At 43.6% G+C, this 19,097-nt stretch overlaps 1 protein-coding gene across 1 annotated transcript in view; it reads left to right on the forward strand.

Moving 5' to 3' along the window:
• FAP (fibroblast activation protein alpha) overlaps nt 1-19,097 on the forward strand; it is a 64,124-nt gene that overhangs the window by 39,971 nt on the left and 5,056 nt on the right. The window contains exons 17-22 of the mRNA XM_075001183.1: nt 3,166-3,213; nt 7,064-7,162; nt 7,905-7,974; nt 9,083-9,277; nt 15,052-15,106; nt 18,179-18,278. Coding sequence (XP_074857284.1) covers nt 3,166-3,213; nt 7,064-7,162; nt 7,905-7,974; nt 9,083-9,277; nt 15,052-15,106; nt 18,179-18,278 — 567 coding nt within the window. The remainder of the gene's footprint in view (nt 1-3,165; nt 3,214-7,063; nt 7,163-7,904; nt 7,975-9,082; nt 9,278-15,051; nt 15,107-18,178; nt 18,279-19,097) is intronic.

A 19,097-nucleotide genomic window follows, 5' to 3' on the forward strand; every position in this document is an offset into this window, starting at 1 on the left:
GCCGTTCTGTTAGGTTTAGCAATAAGTATTATGCACACAGTTTCTGCAGTTACCAATACACCAGTTTATTTTTCAAAAATCCCTGTGTGCTCGGTGCGGGGCGGGAGTGTGCGGGAGTTGGGGGATGGTGTGCAGGAGCATGTGGGATGCCTGCAGGGTGTGGCTGGGGCAGCACTCACAGGCATCTGTGGCTAAAGTACTGGCGCAGAGCCTCCCAGATGCGGATCCCATCCTGGTAGGCCTGGCAGCTATGGGTGGCAGCTGGCTGGAGGTAGCCCATGCCAGCCTCAACCGCCCACCCATGTATGAAGGCTTTTCCCGTACTCTCCACAATATTGTGGAGTATGCAGCAGGCACCCATGACCTGGGAGACACTGACGACACCCACGTCCAGGCGGGTGAGGAGACAGCACCACTGCCCCTTCAAACGGCTGAAGGTGCACTCAGCCACCTAGTGGGTGTGGTTGATCTGGCCTTTGAAGCGCTCATGGCTGGGGGTGGGATGGCCGTATAGGGCCACTTGAGCCAGGGCTGGAGTGGGTATGCCATGTTGGCCACCAGACAGAGGGGCATGGTGGTGTCCCCTCGCAGGATCTCCCTCTGGGGGATGGAGGATGGTGCCTCCAGCCAGCTGCACAGGTCCGAGTTTCAGAAGACCTGCACGTCATGGGGGCAGCCAGGCCAGCATTTAGAGCATGGACCACCTGCTGGGGGCAGGGGGAGACATAAACACCCGTAATAGTGTGTGGGGTGTGTCTGCCCCACCCAGACCCCACCCCAGCTCCCCCTGGGTCTTCCACCCCTGGTGGGTGCATGCCCAGGCCTTCTTACCTCCATCATGATGGCCCCAACTGTAGCCTTGACACACTGAATTGGTTTCCCACAGAGTGGTAGCTGTCTAGAGCAGCCAGCTTCCAGACAGCTATCGCGACCCTCTTCTCCATGAGGAGGGTGCGCCACCTCCAGTTGTCCTGATATACCAGGCCCAGGGACAGCCCCTGGCACAGCTCCAGGAAGGTCTGCCGTTGCATCCAGAAATTCTAGAAATACCAGTCATTGCCCCACTCCCCCATGACCGGTTTCTCCCACCGCTTGGAGCTGAAACATCTGGGACATCCCCTTCTGCCCCTTATGGGAGAGGGGCCCTGCCAGGAGCTGCAGGGTGGCCACCAGTGCTGAGGCCAGTAGGGTGCCCTCGCCTCTGGTGGCAGCCAGCAGGGCATCGAGCTGCTGCTGCTCCATGTGCATTCCTGCTAGTACTGTGTCTGCAGGGCTTGTGACAGCCCTGCAGCCCTTGTGCTGTGTGGGCTGAGGGTCTTGGGGAGGGGCCTTTTAAAGAAGCAGCTCGCTGCAGCCCCAGAAGGGCTTGGCCGCCCTGCAACCCCGTCCACAGCATTTCCTGCCCCTTTTTTCGAAAAAGGCCATTGGTGAGTGTAAACGCTCTCTTTCGATGTCCTGAACGGCCCCTTTCAATGTTGTGCATGGCCCTTTTGATGGTGCTCATCGACAGCGCCAGCCCTGGCCTGTGTGTAGACACTCCCCTTTGAAAGGGCATCTTTCAACCACTCTCTTTCAAAAGAGCGCTCTAGTGTAGACGTAGCTAATGTGTGTGGCAGTGACTCCTGTGTTATCCAGTAGGAACCCCAGAATTATGCAACGTGGCTGTCCCCCTCAGTCCCTGTATCCCTCACAGCTCCCAGCCTAGTACAGTACAGTTGGTACAAACACCTTTGTAGTTTTATATTTTTCTACTAACTTGAATTTAAATTCCCCACCAATTTTCCCTGTGCCACATTTTTTTCTATTAAAAATACCTCATGGCATTGTAGGTGACATCAAGATATGCTGGAGGTTTACACAGATTGCTAGGGAAGATTTGGGACTTTTTGGTATTGTGATTGGCAGAGAAGCTAGTCTGGTGAACCATTCATTCTGTTGCTCATGGGAATATAGAGAACACACTTCAGATCACCCAGTTCCAGAAAACCTAGTCTTCTGCTAATGTTTTGGCCAGCTCTATATTAAGACTAAGGCAGCTACTGTTGGAATCTGTGTAGCATATGTGAGGCTGCTTATCGTGTCTTCTCCATCCAGCTTTAGCTGGATCATATACATGAAGCTTGCCTCAATAGGAATTTTGCCATTGACCTGAGTTGGCCAAGGACCCATCAGTGAGCCAACGATCCAGTCATCCACTTTCTATACCACAGTCCAGGACCGATTATGGATGGTGGTATACAGAGCAGATGCCTAAGCCACCTGGGCACTGAGTCACTTGGGAAGTCGCTGGCAGTTGGTTGGTACAATGCTTGACATCTTCATTTTTATCATGAGCATTTTGGCTGTTTTTAACCCAGGAATCTGCCTTGGTGATATGAACACTTGAATCTAGAGGCTACAAGCGCTTTGAAAGATTCTGTGGTGTCAATACTATGTGCAAACTTGGACAACAATGCACACATCTCAAGCAGTAGTAGCTTCCGTGTTTTTGTATGGATCTAAAACCTGGGTCACTACTGAGAAACAAATGTGCCAGCTGGACGCTTTTGACATGAAGCAACAATGATATATTGAGCATATGGTGATTTCATCACATTTTGTTAGCAATGATGATATTTCAGTTGCTGTCCCCAGGCTTCTGAGCTGATATATTATTAAGATGGCTTGGAATAGTTCATAGTTTTTAGAGCATTATTTGCAGGCTCAAGCAGAGAGCACTACATGAAAGTGTGGTTTAATTTTTTCAAAATATTGTGTGGAATCATAAAATTTATTTTAAAATGATGGCTTGGATTCTGAAGCATAATTATTCAGCAATTTTTAAAGGGGGAATTATATAGTTATTTGATGTGGCTGGTAATTACACTCTGCCTGAGCCTTGGTAACAGCTATTATTGTACCTGTTAGTAATACATTTTCAAAGAGAATGTTTACTGCTTTGTGAGGTAATTTTTGGGGGATGGACTAGAAAGCCTCTTGAGGTTCCTTCCAGCCCTACATTTCTATAATTCTGTGAAAAGGAAGCTGGTGCAAACACTCTATCAAGAATATTCAAGTTACCTAATGCATCTTATCATTGATGTTTTAATAGTAATTCTGCTCTTCAAACCAAGTAATGTTTCGAAGGATGTACAGTCATTCTTTCTCTTTTAATTCTCATTACAGGTCCAGGCATTCCTATTTCCTCTCTTTTTAACAGCAGCAATGACAGAGGTACTGCCAATGTTCTGCATATTTCTGTGCATTGTTTTTTATCCTGAATTTTACTAAATCATTGCTTAGACTTGCACTGAAGATGCTTTTAACCCTCTTTTGAGGGTCAGTTTCAGTACCCAGATTCTTTCTTATTACATTGTGAAACTTGGATGTACTGCATTTTTGTTGTTGAATCCTGCCTGGAATTTTACATGGCTACAAACAATGAGTATAATGAGGATTTGTGGCTCACAGTGAGACAAATCCCAAGATCAATACAGTTTCTACTAAATCCTTACTCATGCACACTACCACCGACCTGTGTTTTGCTTGAGCAAGGGTTGACTAGAAATTTTATGAGGAACCCAAAAGAAATGTTTGGAATTGGAAAAGCTGTTCCATTCCTATCATGTGAGCTTTTGTTCTCTAGCTTTATTCTTCCGATTCCTCCTTCAGCAACATTTATGCACGAATTGCCACTTTTATCAGCACATTAAGGATCTCTTCTGATTTCCCCAGGAAAAAGCACAATCTGTATGAAATGGTGGACAGAGTGTTTAATTATCAATATGGCACTGTAGTATCTCCATGTGCCTCGGAAACAAATGTTGAATTTAATGGACTTTTACCTCTGCTTTCTCTGTGGCTTGCTCAGCCGTACTGCTTCACTGCAGAAAGAATCTATTCAAGCTACCTTCTTTTGTCGTTGTAAGGGTAGTTATGCAGCTTTTTGTTTTAGTCAAGTTTGTGCCACTTCGGGCTAATTGCTTTCTTGTTCGGAGACTGTGACAGTGTTTGTCTTGGAGTAGGTGGCAATTCCATAAGAGGGACAATGAGCCCTTTTTCATTGTGGTTGGCAGGGATTTGACTACACCTCCAATTAAATCCACTTGCAGCTAAATTCACATACACCAGTCTGGAAGCTTACCTTGGGCAGCCTACAGCAATTGGCAAACTTCAAAAGATTTGGAGCTCCAGTTTGGTTTGGATCTGACATCAACATGTTTTTTCAGCCTTTATCCAAAATTACCAGATCCACAGAAGTAGCCTGGACATTTCACAATCACAAACTTTCATGAAAGAAGTCTGGTATTTCTTCAGCCTGGTCAGGCTATATTCTTCTGGTATTACTGCAGTCACAGAACCACAAAGTGTCTTGCAAAATGTAAACTAATGACAAAATTTAACTGAAGCTGTTTAAAAAATCCTGTAAGTTTCTGCTTCAGTTTGAAGGCAAAGATTCAGGTCACAAACTACCACTATAATATGGCCAGTGCTACACAGAGGAAAGCATGTTGATAAACAAGCTATCTTTTCTACTGTGCTACAGTCTGTACTGGGTACTAATTATACACAAAATATAGCCTATGTCTACACTTCATGGTAATCAGGGTGATGGGAAATTACTAACGAAGTGCTGCAATGCAAATGGAGCACTTCATTAGGCAAATTCTCCCCCGCGGCAACTTCGAAGTGTCAAACTTCGAAGTGCTGGCATGCGTGTAGCCGTGGGCACTTCAGAGTGCCAGCTCTGCTTTAAAGTGCCTTTACTCCCCAGAATGTTGACACTTCAGAGTTGCCGCAGGGGAGAATTTGCCTAATGAAGTGCTGTATTTGCATCACAGAACTTCATGAGTAATCTCCCATCGCCCTGATTACCATGTCCCCTTCAAAGAAGGGGGCAAGTGTAGCCATAGCCATAGCCATAGCCATTAATTTAAATGTACATGTCAGTGTGTTTGGTGGTTAACCATCTAGTTGAGTTTTCCAGTAAATAAATATGGGTATATTGAGATCTGATTATAAATTAGTCTGCAAGTCACAATTCTATGAAGTTGAAGTAGGGGACAAGGTAAAATAATTAATTCAGATGAGAAGAAGCACACTGTGTCTTGCTAATATGAGGTAGGATAGAGAGGAGTGTGCAAGAATACATTATTCAGGACAATGGATATAACTAGAGACAATATTTGGAGAACTTGTTGCAAACAGGAGTGTATTCTGCACCCTTAACCAAAGAAAAGGTAGGAATAATGAGGTTTGAGTGGACACACAGAGAAGAAAAAATTGTTACACAGCATCAGTTACATTCTGTGTCAAGCCAGAATGTCAGTGTTCCAGTTTGTATGTAAAAAGAAGTGTGTGAATTTCCAGTCAATCAAGGGATATTGACCAGCCATAAAGGAACATGATACTGGAGCCCAGTGATGTATTTTTAGATTAATAGGTGAGATTTCCATAAAATAATTGCAAGATATTCAGTCAAAGGCAGAGTAATAAATACTAAAATAGTAGTGGAAAAAGGGAGACCAATCGGACAGGCTATGCCACCAGGGATTCTTGAATTCCTGTGCCCTACCATAAGGAAAGCCAAGAGATCTTTCCTGCTCTGCTGTGGAGACTGCCAAGTCACAAGAGGTAAGTTGTAAACCTGTTTATCAGTGCAGACTACCTTTGCACATGCTGCCCGTGGCTCCCGGCCTACTTCAGAGGGAGGTCCACTCAGGTCTTGGGGTAATTGTTTTGATACTTGGAACTGGAAGTTGCTCAATGGAATGCAGGCACGTTATTGCCTTTCGCAGAATTGAGACCATTCATGCCACCAGCCGTTCGGAATCCCTGAAGGAAGTTACGACTGACCCCTTCTACTTGTGGCTGGCAAAAGCCAGTCAGAAGACCCTTCATCTTTTGCTAACAGACTGCTCCTTCAATGACAGCAGTCCCATTGGTCACCTTGAAACACAGCATCCAGTCAGCGCTTAGCATGCTGCTGTCAGCACAGAGGCTCTTTCCCATTGTAGTCTATATTAAATCCGCCAATCTTAAGCAAAGCAATTGGGAAGTTAGTAAAGGACCTTGGCTAATGCTCAACCTTTGCCAGCATATTTCAGAACCACGTTTCCAACTATAGTATAGCACTGAGGTGGTGCTAGTCATGCTCCTGGGCCATGCACAGATGGCCAGACCCACACAGCTAGACCTGTCAGCATTGTTTGATTTAGCTGGCAAGGAGAGGTTACTGTGCCATGTAAGATTCCTAGTAGAGTGGTAAGGAATCCTGCTGTGCTGGCTCTGCGCATTCGCCTCAGAGACCAGTCAAGATGCACAAGTACCTCTCGGCTTCAGGTGCGCTTACTTATATGTCCAGGAAGATTCAGTCATGTCACCTACCCTGTTCAACGTATGTTGAACCTGCAAGAGAGACTGCAAGGAAGCATGAACTACAGTGTCAGGGGAAGACACGTGACCCCACCCCACCTCCGTCTGTATCTTCCACATGAAATGCAGAGTGCTGCCTTCTAGCTTTTCCCATGCCTCAGTAAGAGAAACTGCATATGAGGGCTTGGCACAAGGCAGCCAAGGGAGGGGTTGCCACCCCCGCTCCCCTAAAGGGATTGGAGAATAGTAGATGTCCAAGTATCCAGTGGCCTTACTGCACTTCACAAATGGCACAGATGGACTGCAGCCATTACAGTAGGCCAAGGACTGCCACAACAGCTGGCTGGCTGTTGTTCTGCAGCAAGGGTGGGAGGCTGGGTTTTGTCCCCCTGACTCTCATCATAATGCCTAACCATTCAAGCTTTTCCTATGTGGAAGACATTCTTCCCCTTCCATCCAAACCTTGTGGTTCTTAGACAAAATTTCCATTGCAACAGACAGAAATGTAACCTGAGTTAGAGTTGCAGAACGTTCAGTTCAGGGGGGCTGGGGAATATATGGGCCCTTAATTTCGCTGAATAATTTAGTTGTAAATGTTTCCCATAGCTTTCCATTCCAGTCTAGCCATAATCAAAACAAGGGGAGTTTCAGTTAACAGAGATGAATTGAAATCAAACTGATTGTTAATATGGAAACTTCTTTTACCTAGAGATTAAAGTTCTGGAAGACAATTCAGAATTAGACTCTGCATTGGAAAACATCAAAATGCCTAAGATGGAAATCAGTAAACTTGAAGTGGATGGAATTAGTAAGAATTATGCAATATCGATGACCCTATTTATTTTTTCTATCGTTTTTACGCTTACTCTGTTCTACACTTATTCTATTCTAATAACTCCAGCAGTTATTAGAACAAGGGATTTGGGATGACACTTCATGGATTGTATTTCTAGTTCAGCCAAGGATTCAGAATCTGAATGTGAGCATCTCAATGTCGCAATGGCTCAGTTTGCCCATCAGTGAAACAGATATGATACCTCCCTGAGACACAGAAGTGATGGTGTTAAGAGGCCTTGTTCATTCATATTTGTAAATTATTTTTATCTTGTGAGAGTGAAAATTAACAAGCATTGTAGCAGTCATAAAAAGGTAATATGTAAACTGGTATGCATGCATTCACTGTTGTTATGCCTGGAGGATTGTGAAGGGGTTATCATTGGTGATTTTATAACTTCAAAATAAATTGATATATAGAATGTATCCTATACTCATATTTGTCATCCTGACTTCATTTTTAATACATTCCTGTGGAAATGAGGCCCTAATTTTATGTAGCTTAATTAAAAAACAAAACAAATCCCAAAACACCCCAATACTTTAATTCTGCAATTGTTTTAAACAGTTAAGTAGGGAGAATGACTTACATCAGATTATGACTCTTGATTCACGAATCCTGTGTCTCTCACTTCTTATTCATTTTCATGTGGTTTTCCAACAAATAATGGCTCATCTTAAACATTAATATATTTGTCATATATCTATTTTTTTAGCCCTGTGGTACAAGATGCTTCTACCGCCGCAGTTTGATAGATCAAAGAAGTATCCTCTGCTTATTCAAGTGTATGTAAGATTTTCTTTTCTTTTTTTCACAGTCTGTTTTATCAGAAAGGGTTCTAGTTCTGGCATGTCACCTATAGTTCAGGATAAGTGTGTTAGTGTATAGTATGTAAAATGCAAAGCACACCAGTTCTTTGCTTTTGGGTAATATTTTTTAAATAAATTCCTGATTCTCTTGAAATCAATGAGAGATTTGTCATTGATATCAGTGAGACTAAGATTAGTCCTTCAGCAGGAGAATAGGAATTTGTAGAATATCACACAGAAATATTAGTTTTGTTGAGACTACCTGAGACAGCACATTGTGGGTCTCACTGATGTTAACTTTGGAGAATGTGCTGTGAGCCTATTGGAAGTGGCCAAGAAAAATAATATTCAAGTTGTGAAGTAGACTATCCCAGTTTGCAATCAAATGTATGAAGAGTGAAGCCCTTTCCATTGTCTTGCTCAGCTGGGCAAAGTGTGCTCAGACTAAGATGCCACGTATCAGGGAGAAATTGGGGTGGCTCACTTGATATTCCCCTTAATAAGCAAGAGGATAGCAATGGGCAAGGAGTCCTTGCCTCTTCCCTGCTCATCACTGAGCAGATTACCACTCCAGATGCAGAGGGATAAGGTGTAAGATGTATCCCAACAAGGGGTAAGGTCGTTTACTCTGCCAAAACAAGGCAGAAAGTGGAGCAATTGTGACTTTGAGGCATAATATCTTGTCAGAATTCCTTTTGGGATAGTGCAGCCATGGGCAACTCCTGGCGAAATCGAATGGATCAGCCTAGGCCAACAAGAACTGAAATGGGACAAAGTCCCACACCTACATTGGAAAAGGTCTGACTGTATCTTTCTACTGAATATTACCAGCCTGTTCTGCCTTACAGGAGAAGATATGCAAGGAAAATATGAGACAGATGTATAACTACAGTCGCCTCCAGAAATTTCCCCTCTCCAGAACTAAGGTTCTGCTAGGTTGCCCAACAGGAGATGTGCTGTCATGAAGTTCCTTTTATATAAAATAAGATCAAATTCCATTATTCAAGTGCCTGTATTTAATAACTGTTTTGTTTAAGATCATCCACCAAAGCTAATTCTGAGACTCTGTGCATATTTCTTGTAGGTACGGAGGACCTTGCAGTCAGCATGTAAAGCACACATTTGGGATTAGCTGGATAACCTATCTTGCAAGCAGAGAGGGAATTATTGTTGCTCTTGTGGATGGCCGAGGCACAGCTTTTCAAGGTGACAAGATGCTGTATGCAGTATATCGAAAACTCGGAGTCTATGAAGTTGAGGATCAAATCTCTGCAGCAAAGTGAGCACCACAGTAGCATTCAATAGAATCCCTTCCCCATGTTAAGCAACACCAAAGCAGTGGTCCAGGAGACAGATTAATAGGTGTATTGCAAGGTCTTTTGAGCACCACTTGGCTGTTAACTGCTAAAAATGAAAATCCATATTGGGACCCCTTTCTGCCTCCAGTAGCCAAGACAAGAAATAAGGCTCATGGAGAGCAAAAATTACAGAGGTACATGTGATGTCCCCTGAACCCATCACTTGATATATGTGATCACTATAAAGGGTCCAGTTCAATCCTGCTACTTCAGTTCTTTAAGTGTAACTAGAGGCCCTGTTGCTGCTCCACTTGCAAGTGGAAGTTGGGCTGGAAGGAGGTTCTAAATAGAAACCTGTTTTAATTCACATCCAAAGTGTAAGGGTGGGGCCCCCTCCTATTCAAGGGAAGAGCTCTCTTGGGGGCTGGGCCAGGCCCCGTGCTGGCCAGAGGAATGGCTGGGGTTGACAGTTACAGGGGCTCTGTTAGGGGACTGGGCTGAGGCCTGCAGTGGGTGGGGGAGGGCCTGGCATGGTGCGGTGGTGGGAGGGCCAATGTCAGGAGGCTGGGCCAGCCCCTAACTTGCTGGGGGACAGCAGTGTGGGGGTGGTTTGTTCCACTGTGGGAGCTGAGCCAGGCCTTGCTCTGGCCAGAGAAGGGGCTGGCATGGTGAGTTCCACTGGGGGGGCTGGGCCAGGCCCAGTGCTGGACAGGGGAGGGGCTGGGGCTGGCACAATAGGGGGCTGGCAGGGAACATGGTAGAACCTTGCCCAGACAGACAAACAAATGGACACAGCAAAAATAATATATCTGATAATGTACACGTCCATAATGCCTTCAATCCTTCATTATGCCTTCAAATTACCACAAGCCTATATATGCAGGGTGGCTTCTGCTTTGTTTTGGAAGTCTATGCTCTAACTATGGGGCAGATTTACCAGCCATGGCCATGTACCCTGCTGGGGGACTGCTCCTAGAGAGAGAGGGGCTTTAAGTATAGAAGCCCAGGGGCCAGGGCTGCAGCAGAACAGTGCTGAATTGGTGCATCCCCTGGAAGCCCTGGGTCTGAGAGCAGTTGCCCAAGGTCAGCCATGAAGTCAGTGGAAGAGCCACGTTTTGTAGTCTATGAGAGAGCACATTCACTCACAAGATCCATCTTCCTTGCCTTTCCAGGTAGCGAGAACTGACAAAGCTGCCAGGGGCCAAGAGGTGCTGGCAGAGCCTCTTACAATTCCTGCCCTTCTCTGCTGCTCTGCATCAGAGCTAGCCAGCCTGCAAGTGCTTCAAAGAGCTCCTGGATGGAGCCTCTGCACAGGAGAAAAGGACTGAGGGTCTCATGAAAGAAGCAGGTGTTTGAGAGGTGGGATGGCAGAGGGCTAGACTGCAGCTAAATGAGCTGTGTGGTGGAGGAGAGGGATTCATTTTGTCTTGTGGAAAGTATCCCAAAGGAAGTGAGGTAGGTTATTTCGGCACCCTGGAGGCTGGACAAGGGGAATGGGAGCTCCCTGCTGAGCAGCAAGCCAAGAATAGAATCCTCACTCCCATGCACCTGCTCCATGTGCTTGAGAGCACTGCCCCTATCTCAGTACTCTTATCACCTTCTTTTTTCTGCTTAGTGACCTCTCCATTTCCTCCTCAGCTGTTATTGCATTAAGTAGTGTGGACTGAAGCAGACTGAGGACTGAAGCAGACTACCTGCTGTATAGTTTCAGGTTTCTAAGTGTCATCATTTGTTTTTCTTCCCTGAGACATCACAGTGACACAGTCACTCATTTTAGGAGATCATAAAAGTTATGAATTATATGTTATTGCTCTAAAACAACACTGACATCAAAGGGGTAGAAACTGACCTGTCGGAGGTACAGTAAGGCTAAGGCACTTCTGCAGCTGGAGTCTGGTCTGATGGCCTGTAAAGGAATGGCTGAAATTTCCACCGATTTTCCATGCAAACTTTCCCCAGTTCACTGCCAGCATCTTAACCCATTTTACACTGTGTTTGCAAGATGGCTTCTGCTTCATTTTGCTAGTCAGTCCCCTGAGAATGGGACAGACTTACTAGCTATGGTCATATACTTTGGTGGAGGACTGCTCCTAGGGAGAGAGAGGCTTTAAGTGTAGGTGCGCAGGAGCCGGGGCTGCAGCAGAACTGTGAATGCTCTGGAACCCCACATCCAATGCCCCTGTCAGTCAATATCTCCTAATCTGGGGGTGGTGCTGACAACTTGTGTGGACTTCCAGGCAAAGTGAAATTAGCAGCAGCTGGCGGAGACCCTACAGTGAATCTGGCCTTAGTTTGTGCATTTGTCAATATTTCTCCTCTAAATTGGGATGTGAAGGTGGCTGAGGGAAAGAAATGTGAGATTATATTGCAGGACAGGGGCAAAGAAGTTGCCCTCAGTTTACTACTTTTTAATCTTTCTTGTGTCTTTTCCCTCTTTCAACATCTTTTTCCCTATTTTACCCTATTGTATGCTGTGTCCTGCACTGATAGTTCACCCACATTTACACAACTTCTTTGCCAAAGTGGTTTTCCAGGAAGACATCCCTGTGTGCAAACCCTCCTTCCACTCTAGAAAGTTTCCTTTAACAGATTACATCATAACATGGGCTGTAGAGACAAGAAACTCAGTGCCAGTGATCTGGTTTTCTCTTTGAGCTGCTTGATGATCAAATGCAGGAGTAAAGCATAGTCCTTCCTTCCTCTCTGATCTTTTTAACATGCATTTGCAGGTGGCCTTGGGAGAAGTTTTCCTTCTTATTTTTTTTCTTATAGTGCCCTGACTGTGCTTGACATTTTACAGACAGATAAAAGGACAAGAAATTTAAAAGCTCAGGACCTGATCCCATAAGGCACCTCTGGAGATGTACACAGCACTGTTCATTCCTGCTGGAAGTTGAATAGGTTGAGCATCTGGTCAGATCAAGCCCGGATGGTAGGGTGTGTCTACACAGCGAAGTTATTTTGGAATAATGGCCGCTATTCCAAAATAACTTTGTGAGCGTCTATGCAACGCAACCGCTATTTTGAAATTGTTGTGATAGAGTGGACAGCTTATTTCAAAATTGGTAAACCTTATTCTATGAGGAACAGTGCCTATTCCCAAATAGATGTTCCAGAACAGGGGCTGTATAGACAGGGAATGGGGCTATTTTGACATAAGCTATTTTGGAATATTTTATTCTGAAATAATTCTGCTGTGTAGCTATAATATTTTTGTTTAGAGCCCCTGGAAGAAATTCTAATCCAAAATAGGCTTTATTTTGTGTAAACACACTATTTTGGAATAAGTTTTCATTATTCTGGGGATTCCCTGTAATGTAGACACATTATTCGGTATTTCATGCTACACCTACACTACAAGATAAATTCGAATTTCTTAATATTGATTTTGTAACTCTGGATTTTATAAATTTGAATCTGACTATCCTCACCTCCCCATGTGCTCCTCACAAAGTCGACTTATTGCTGCCACACTCAATCTACAAACATCGACTATTGCAGCCGTGCATTGTGGGAACCTATCTCACAGCTGTCTCATCCCCAGAGCATTCAGGGTATTTTCGCTGGTATTGACATAATCTTCCCCCATTGCATTGTCCTCATTCCCCTCCCATGATAAGCAAAGTCCATTTTTCCAGTTGGAAGGAAGGAAAAGTAGGTGTCAACAAATATCACCAAATTAACAGGATCTCTTTATTCCGTAACTGAAAACAGTAGTTGTAACTGAATTAGCAAGGATTTTATAAAAATCAGCATGTGTGTGTGTGTCTCTCAACTGGACCTCCACTAACTGTCCCCACTCCCTTGATTACATCTGATCCTTGAAAAAATACAGAGATAATGCAAAGTATGAAGAAAGAGTAGACAGTAAATGTTTGGAAAGAGGGAGTTGCTGAGGAAAGGGTTTTTGAGTTCCCAGTCCACTATGCAGCTTCTGTGCACAATCTGTGTTCTCAGCTGGCCATTTGTCCACTCTTCTCTGTGTGAAGGGGTTCAAAGTTAGAAGAAAGAGGATAGAAAAGGCTGGGAAAAGAAAAAGATTATTGGATTCCATCTTCACTACACAGACATTGCCAAGATGGGGGATCACCAAATTTCATTGCCATTATGGGGCGGTTGGTGTTGGGGAGGTCAAATGGCCAGTTGACATGGCCCCAAAATTCTTTTTTGGCTTTGGAGTGCAGAGTCCATAGTTCGAGTGCCACTTGAATTGCTCCCCCCAGGCAGCTGCAAGCCCCTGCAATTCATAGCTGCTTGGGGAGACTTCTCCCCGCAACAGCAGAAAGGCCCCAAACATCTTAGCCACCTGGGGAGACTTCCCTCCAGCGGCTGCAAGCCCCTGAAAATCTTTCCCACCCTTGGAGCCCTAACCGCATGCAAGCCAGGACATGGTGCTGCCTGGTAGCATGGTCAGCACCAAATGGCAGGCATGCCCTTTTATTGGGTCGGGGACTAACAACATGATGTGGCTGAGCACTGGAAAGACCCCACCTGCATGGCACCTGTGCAGGGAGGATGGGGTGCACACAAATGTAAACTGCTGAGAAGAAGTTTCTTGGCCTCTTATGCAAGCGCGACCCCCACAACAGCCTTGTTGACATGTGGTACAGTGGGGCAGTGGCTGGCGCCAGGCAGCGCAAAAACAAAAAAAAAATTAAATAACCAAGTGCAGAGACAGAACATGAACTCCGTGCAGGAGCTATTTGTAATGGGCAGATGCACTCACAGTAATAATAGCAAAGAAAGAAAGGAATTTCTCTGGCCCTCATACAAACATGAGCTCACAGCCATAGGCTTCCTCGTCCCGATTGAAATTCATAGTCTTCCTGTTACCTAATTCCTGCACACCTTTAGAGCAGCAGCTACAGCGGAGCACTGAGGGACACTGTGAGTTACATATGGAACAGCTCTGGAGGCTAATAAATTCAATTTTCAGACGTGGTGCTTCCAAACTGGCCTTTATTCAAACTTTTAAATTCAAACTTGATGCTACAGCCAGCCGGTTCCAACGATATTATGATATCTGTATTAGTGCTCCCTGGATTGAGCTAATGGTATTTACAGTGACGACAGTCACATGGTAATATTGAGCTAACTGCCTTAAATTTGAATTTATCTCATAATGTAGACATAGCCTTATTTTGGAATAATAATTCTGGAATAACTTTGTTGTGTAGACTTATCCTTAGTGACAGCACAGCAAATGGTGGCATGAAGAGAAGAATGAATGGCCAACTAGGAAAAGGAGAATAAGAATAGTGGAGGTTCAGGGGGCATATTTACTGGCGTATATGCATCTTATAAGTTCCTTTTAAATATAGATAGATTTAAACTGGAGAGACAGTCGGGAATGAAGGCTAGAGTGGCTGTCTTCTTTAGATATTTTTCCACACTATGATCAGTATTCCCACAAGGCTCCTAAGCATTGCTGTCAGTTATGCTGTGGTCTTGCTACCTAGATGAAAATAATGTGTGCTTAAATATGAGGAGTACAAAAGTAAACAAAAGGGTGTTTCATTGATTCACGCACTCAGACAGATGGCCAAAGTGGGCCTAATAATCCATCAAGCTGTTACTTGGTCCCAGGTGGAAATCAGATATGCTTTGTGTTTTGATGGTACCCTAATGCATCTGGAAAGAGTGAAAGAAGCTTGAACCTTTTTTTCTTTTTTTTTCATTTTCATGTGAATTTAATGTAAATAATCCTACCGGGCAATAAAAATGGCTTTATAATTGTGATTTTTCTTTTAAACAGAAAATTTATAGAAATGGGTTTTGTTGATGAAAAAAGAATAGCAATTTGGGGCTGGGTAAGTACTTGCTGGTTTTGGTGTTTCCATATTTACCTTTATTAAACTTACAGCAGTCAGTGTTTTCTAAAATCCTTCCTTGTTTTCCCCTAAGTCTCCCTAAAGCTACTTCTCTAAACTTTTGTCATAGTAATTCTTTTAAACCAAATTCACTAAGGATTTTCAGATCATTTAAGACCCATACTGATTTTGAAGATGGCATGGACTGAATTTTTCATGGCTTTCAGCTGCAAATATGATTTTAGGTTGAAACCAGGCAAAACTCAGAAGGTTCATTTGGCTTCATTATCAATAATGGGGTTTATTTGAGACTGATACTGCTGAAATTCAATAAATATGAACCAATGACTTCATGTACCTCCTGACTTTTGTCTGGCCCTGAAATGGTGCATGGAGTTGAACTTCAGAGAAAATAAAGTGAACCAAAACTCTTTCCCAAACGAGAATGTGTTCTTTTACTGAGCTGCACAGTTTGAGGGCTGGGGGACTCTAAATGGGGATGAACAAACCTCATTGGAAGAGATAAGAATCAGGCAAAACCATCAGGCAAAACTTGAACCAAACCCAAACCTTTAGAGATTTCCTCTCCCTGATTGGTTTTAGGACCATTGAAATAAACACAGAAAGTCATTCTCACCACATTTCTAGGCCCCTTGTAACAGGGGATCTCGAATTGCTTGTTGTTACATTGTGCTTCATTATACAGGAAGGAGTCTGAGGAATTGCTTACTCCATCCCACAGAGTTTAGGCGGCTGATCTGTTCAGCAGGGTGGTTAGGTTTGAGAAACAGAAAGTTATGCTGTCATTTGCACTGACATCATATGTTCAGTTATGTGTTTGAGTTCAGTGAACAAAGGTAGTCAGTACTAAAGCATGAGGCTCCAAGCTTCTTTATTTAAATAAGACACCAAGCAGAATTCAGCTTTCCCATGTTTTTGGTCTTTAACACCTAAGCTACGTCTACACTAGGGAGTTTTGTCCACCCTGGTTTTGTCAACAGAACTCGTGGAGGGTCAACAAAACTTGTGGAGCATCCACACTAACTTGCGTTCTGTCGACAGACTTTTGCCCCTCCTCCATGAGGCAGACTGCATTTCTCAACAGAATCAGAGAACAAAAAAGCAGAGTGGATGCTCCGGGGAGCCCTCTGTCGACAGACAGGTCTTCCAGGTCACTGGGCATCCTCGTCTTTTGTGCTTCCAGTTGACCGTTCTGTCGAGAGAGTGGCTGGGCAGACCGATTGCTCTTTCAACAGAGCAATCCATTTTTGTGTGTGGCTATGATCTGTTGACAGAAGTTTTGTCAGACAATATCTTCTGGCAGTAACTTCTGTCAACAGATTGCTGTAGTGTAAATGTAGCTCCAGGGATTGGAGTCATTCTGTTTTCTAGAGACTGAATGAAACAGAGTACAAATGACATGTGGCCAGGTTGTGGCCCAAAGGAAGGTCCTTTCTCTCCAATCTCTAGTGGAATAATAAAGTCTGCTTACTGGTTACTTACTTTCCCATCTCTAAAATTCCCATAAGGACATCTGAATCTGAGAAGAACTAACTACCTGTAACTCATCATCAGATTCTTAGGCTACATATACACTACTATGGAAGATAAACCTGCTCAAGTTTGATCTTCCAGAGTTTGATTTCACATGTGTGCAAAATCAGGCTCTCAGGGGTTACAGTCAACCCCTGTACTCCTCGCAAGAGGTGAGGAGTAAGGAAAGTTGAAGGGAGAAACTCTCCCATCAACCTTCTTCTGTTAAGACAGACAAGTTAACCAAGCATAGATTGGCGTAGCTGAAATTGCGTATCTGCGGTCAACTTCTACGTCTAAGGTAGATATAGCCTTAGTGTGATAGAAACAATGCCAAAAATACATAGTAACATCCTGATAAATAAAAACTTCCTATCTATCCTCCTCTGTTGGTCATTTTTTAAAGAGTTGCAAGAACGTTTCCCTTGCAGAAAAGAATCCAGAAATCTCAAAGGAAACATATCAGAATCCTATGCAGGGATAGATAAAGGTAGAGTGTTTTCCTTCTACTGCTGAAAAACCACCAATTTCAGTCCAGTTAGTACACCTAGTTGAAATTTTTGTCTAAACTGGTTTTGATGGAAAATTGGGTTTTGAGTTGCACTTTTTGTTGGAACACAAACACTTAAAACAAGTAAAAAATAAATCTATTAAAAATGTTGTTAAAGTGCTTCATAGCGACGATGGTTTGGATGACATGTTACCCCAGTTCTCCTCTATATGTCAGGTTCCTTAGTTGGACTATGTCTTCTCTGATGCACCATAGTGACGCCGCAAGAATGGAGACTGTGGTATATTAGGGGACAAGTAGTCTGCTCCAAGAGCCTGGACCATAGAGGATCATACGACCATGAGACACATGGTTTCCCGTGACTGCAGAGGCATTGCCAAATCAAAATGTTTGATCTTCAGCTGAAATGTTTTGCTTTTCATATGGAAAAGCTTGGACTATGATTTTTTGCTCAGAAGTCTAACTTTCCCGTTGAAAATTCTGTCTAAAATATTTTTTTTCATGTCTATCAAAATTTTCTGCTAGGAGAAAAAAGTTCCAACAAGCTGTACTAGGAAATCATCCAGCACATGGATCTTATTAAATCATTTAACTAAAGCCTGACTTTTCCTTGAGATATTGTGGTCCACTTTAAAGTTAACGTCTGTAGCCTTCCATAACTTCCTGTCCGTGGCCTCACTTATGTTTATTCAATATAGTAAATTTTGTGCCAAAAAAAAAAAAAATCACGTTGAGGTAGGTAATTCAGTAAGTAAGGAACAGTGGGATTTGTCCCAAACCACGGTCCCAGATGAAGCAGTGACATAGATGACAGGGAAGTGGTAAAGAGATTAGATAGAATTGTCTTTCCTTTTGTTCCTCATGAGGAGTCAGCCAGACTCAGTTCATGCTGGTGAAGGCAGTTGTTTTTTCCCTGATGCTATTAAAGCCAATCTTTCCTTTGAATGAAATATTTCATTCCTTGGATTCTCAGAGAACAGAGTGATAGCTAACTGCACAGTATTAACCTGCCTGTAATTTCTCTTCAGTCCTATGGCGGATATGTAACTTCTCTGGCACTCGGATCTGGGAGTGGAGTATTTAAATGTGGAATGGCAGTGGCTCCTGTCTCCAGCTGGGAATATTACGGTATAGAAACATTTCATACACACTGACTCAGAAAGCATGACGTTATTGCAAGTGCTCAACAATTTGAAACCTTAAAAATCTTCAGCACCAAACTAAAATTTTTTCAAAGATTATACTTAACCCTTTCTCTGCTGACAGTAGCTGCACCCAGCTTTTTGGAGCAACTACTGTGACCTGGCAGAAGGTTTGCGAGTCTCATTTGTGCATCTGTAAAGCCCCCTTGGCAAACCATATGCACTCAGTGATGTGTGGCGTGGGGCTTCCTGGAGCGGCTTGTTAAGTCTGCCACCAAACTGAGGGGACAACTTTGAGGTGATTTCTTTGCCTTTGATGGAGTGACCTCTCTCTGGAGTCACATTACCCCCTGCAGAAATCACTTGTCCTTGCAGCTCATAAAAATACTTCCACAGGACCACTTTTTGCCTTTGAGATGGAATTGTTTGTACTAGTTCTCCAGTATTTAAACACTTTTCCTAGCTCCCTGACTTATGCATCTGACAAATTGGGTCTTTGCCCACAAAAGCTAATGTTCCAAAATATCTGTTAGTCTATAAGGTGCCACAGGACTTCTTGTTTTTGAAACTACAGGCTAACAAGGCTACCTCTCTGATACTTTTCTAGTAGAACCTCTCAGGAAGATTTTCAATCACTTTCCCCATTTCCTGCCATACAAGCTGACCTCAGTGATGCATTAGACATACAATCTGTCCATTTGGATTCTCATTTACTTAGTGAAGCATCCTGGACACCATATTGACTGTGTGCAGGGGTCTTACAATGAGTGTAAATTACACATAACTGCACTCATCGTGAGTGTAA

The sequence above is a fragment of the Carettochelys insculpta genome, chromosome 8, assembly GCF_033958435.1.
Source record: "Carettochelys insculpta isolate YL-2023 chromosome 8, ASM3395843v1, whole genome shotgun sequence".
NCBI classification, from domain to species: Eukaryota; Metazoa; Chordata; order Testudines; family Carettochelyidae; genus Carettochelys; species Carettochelys insculpta.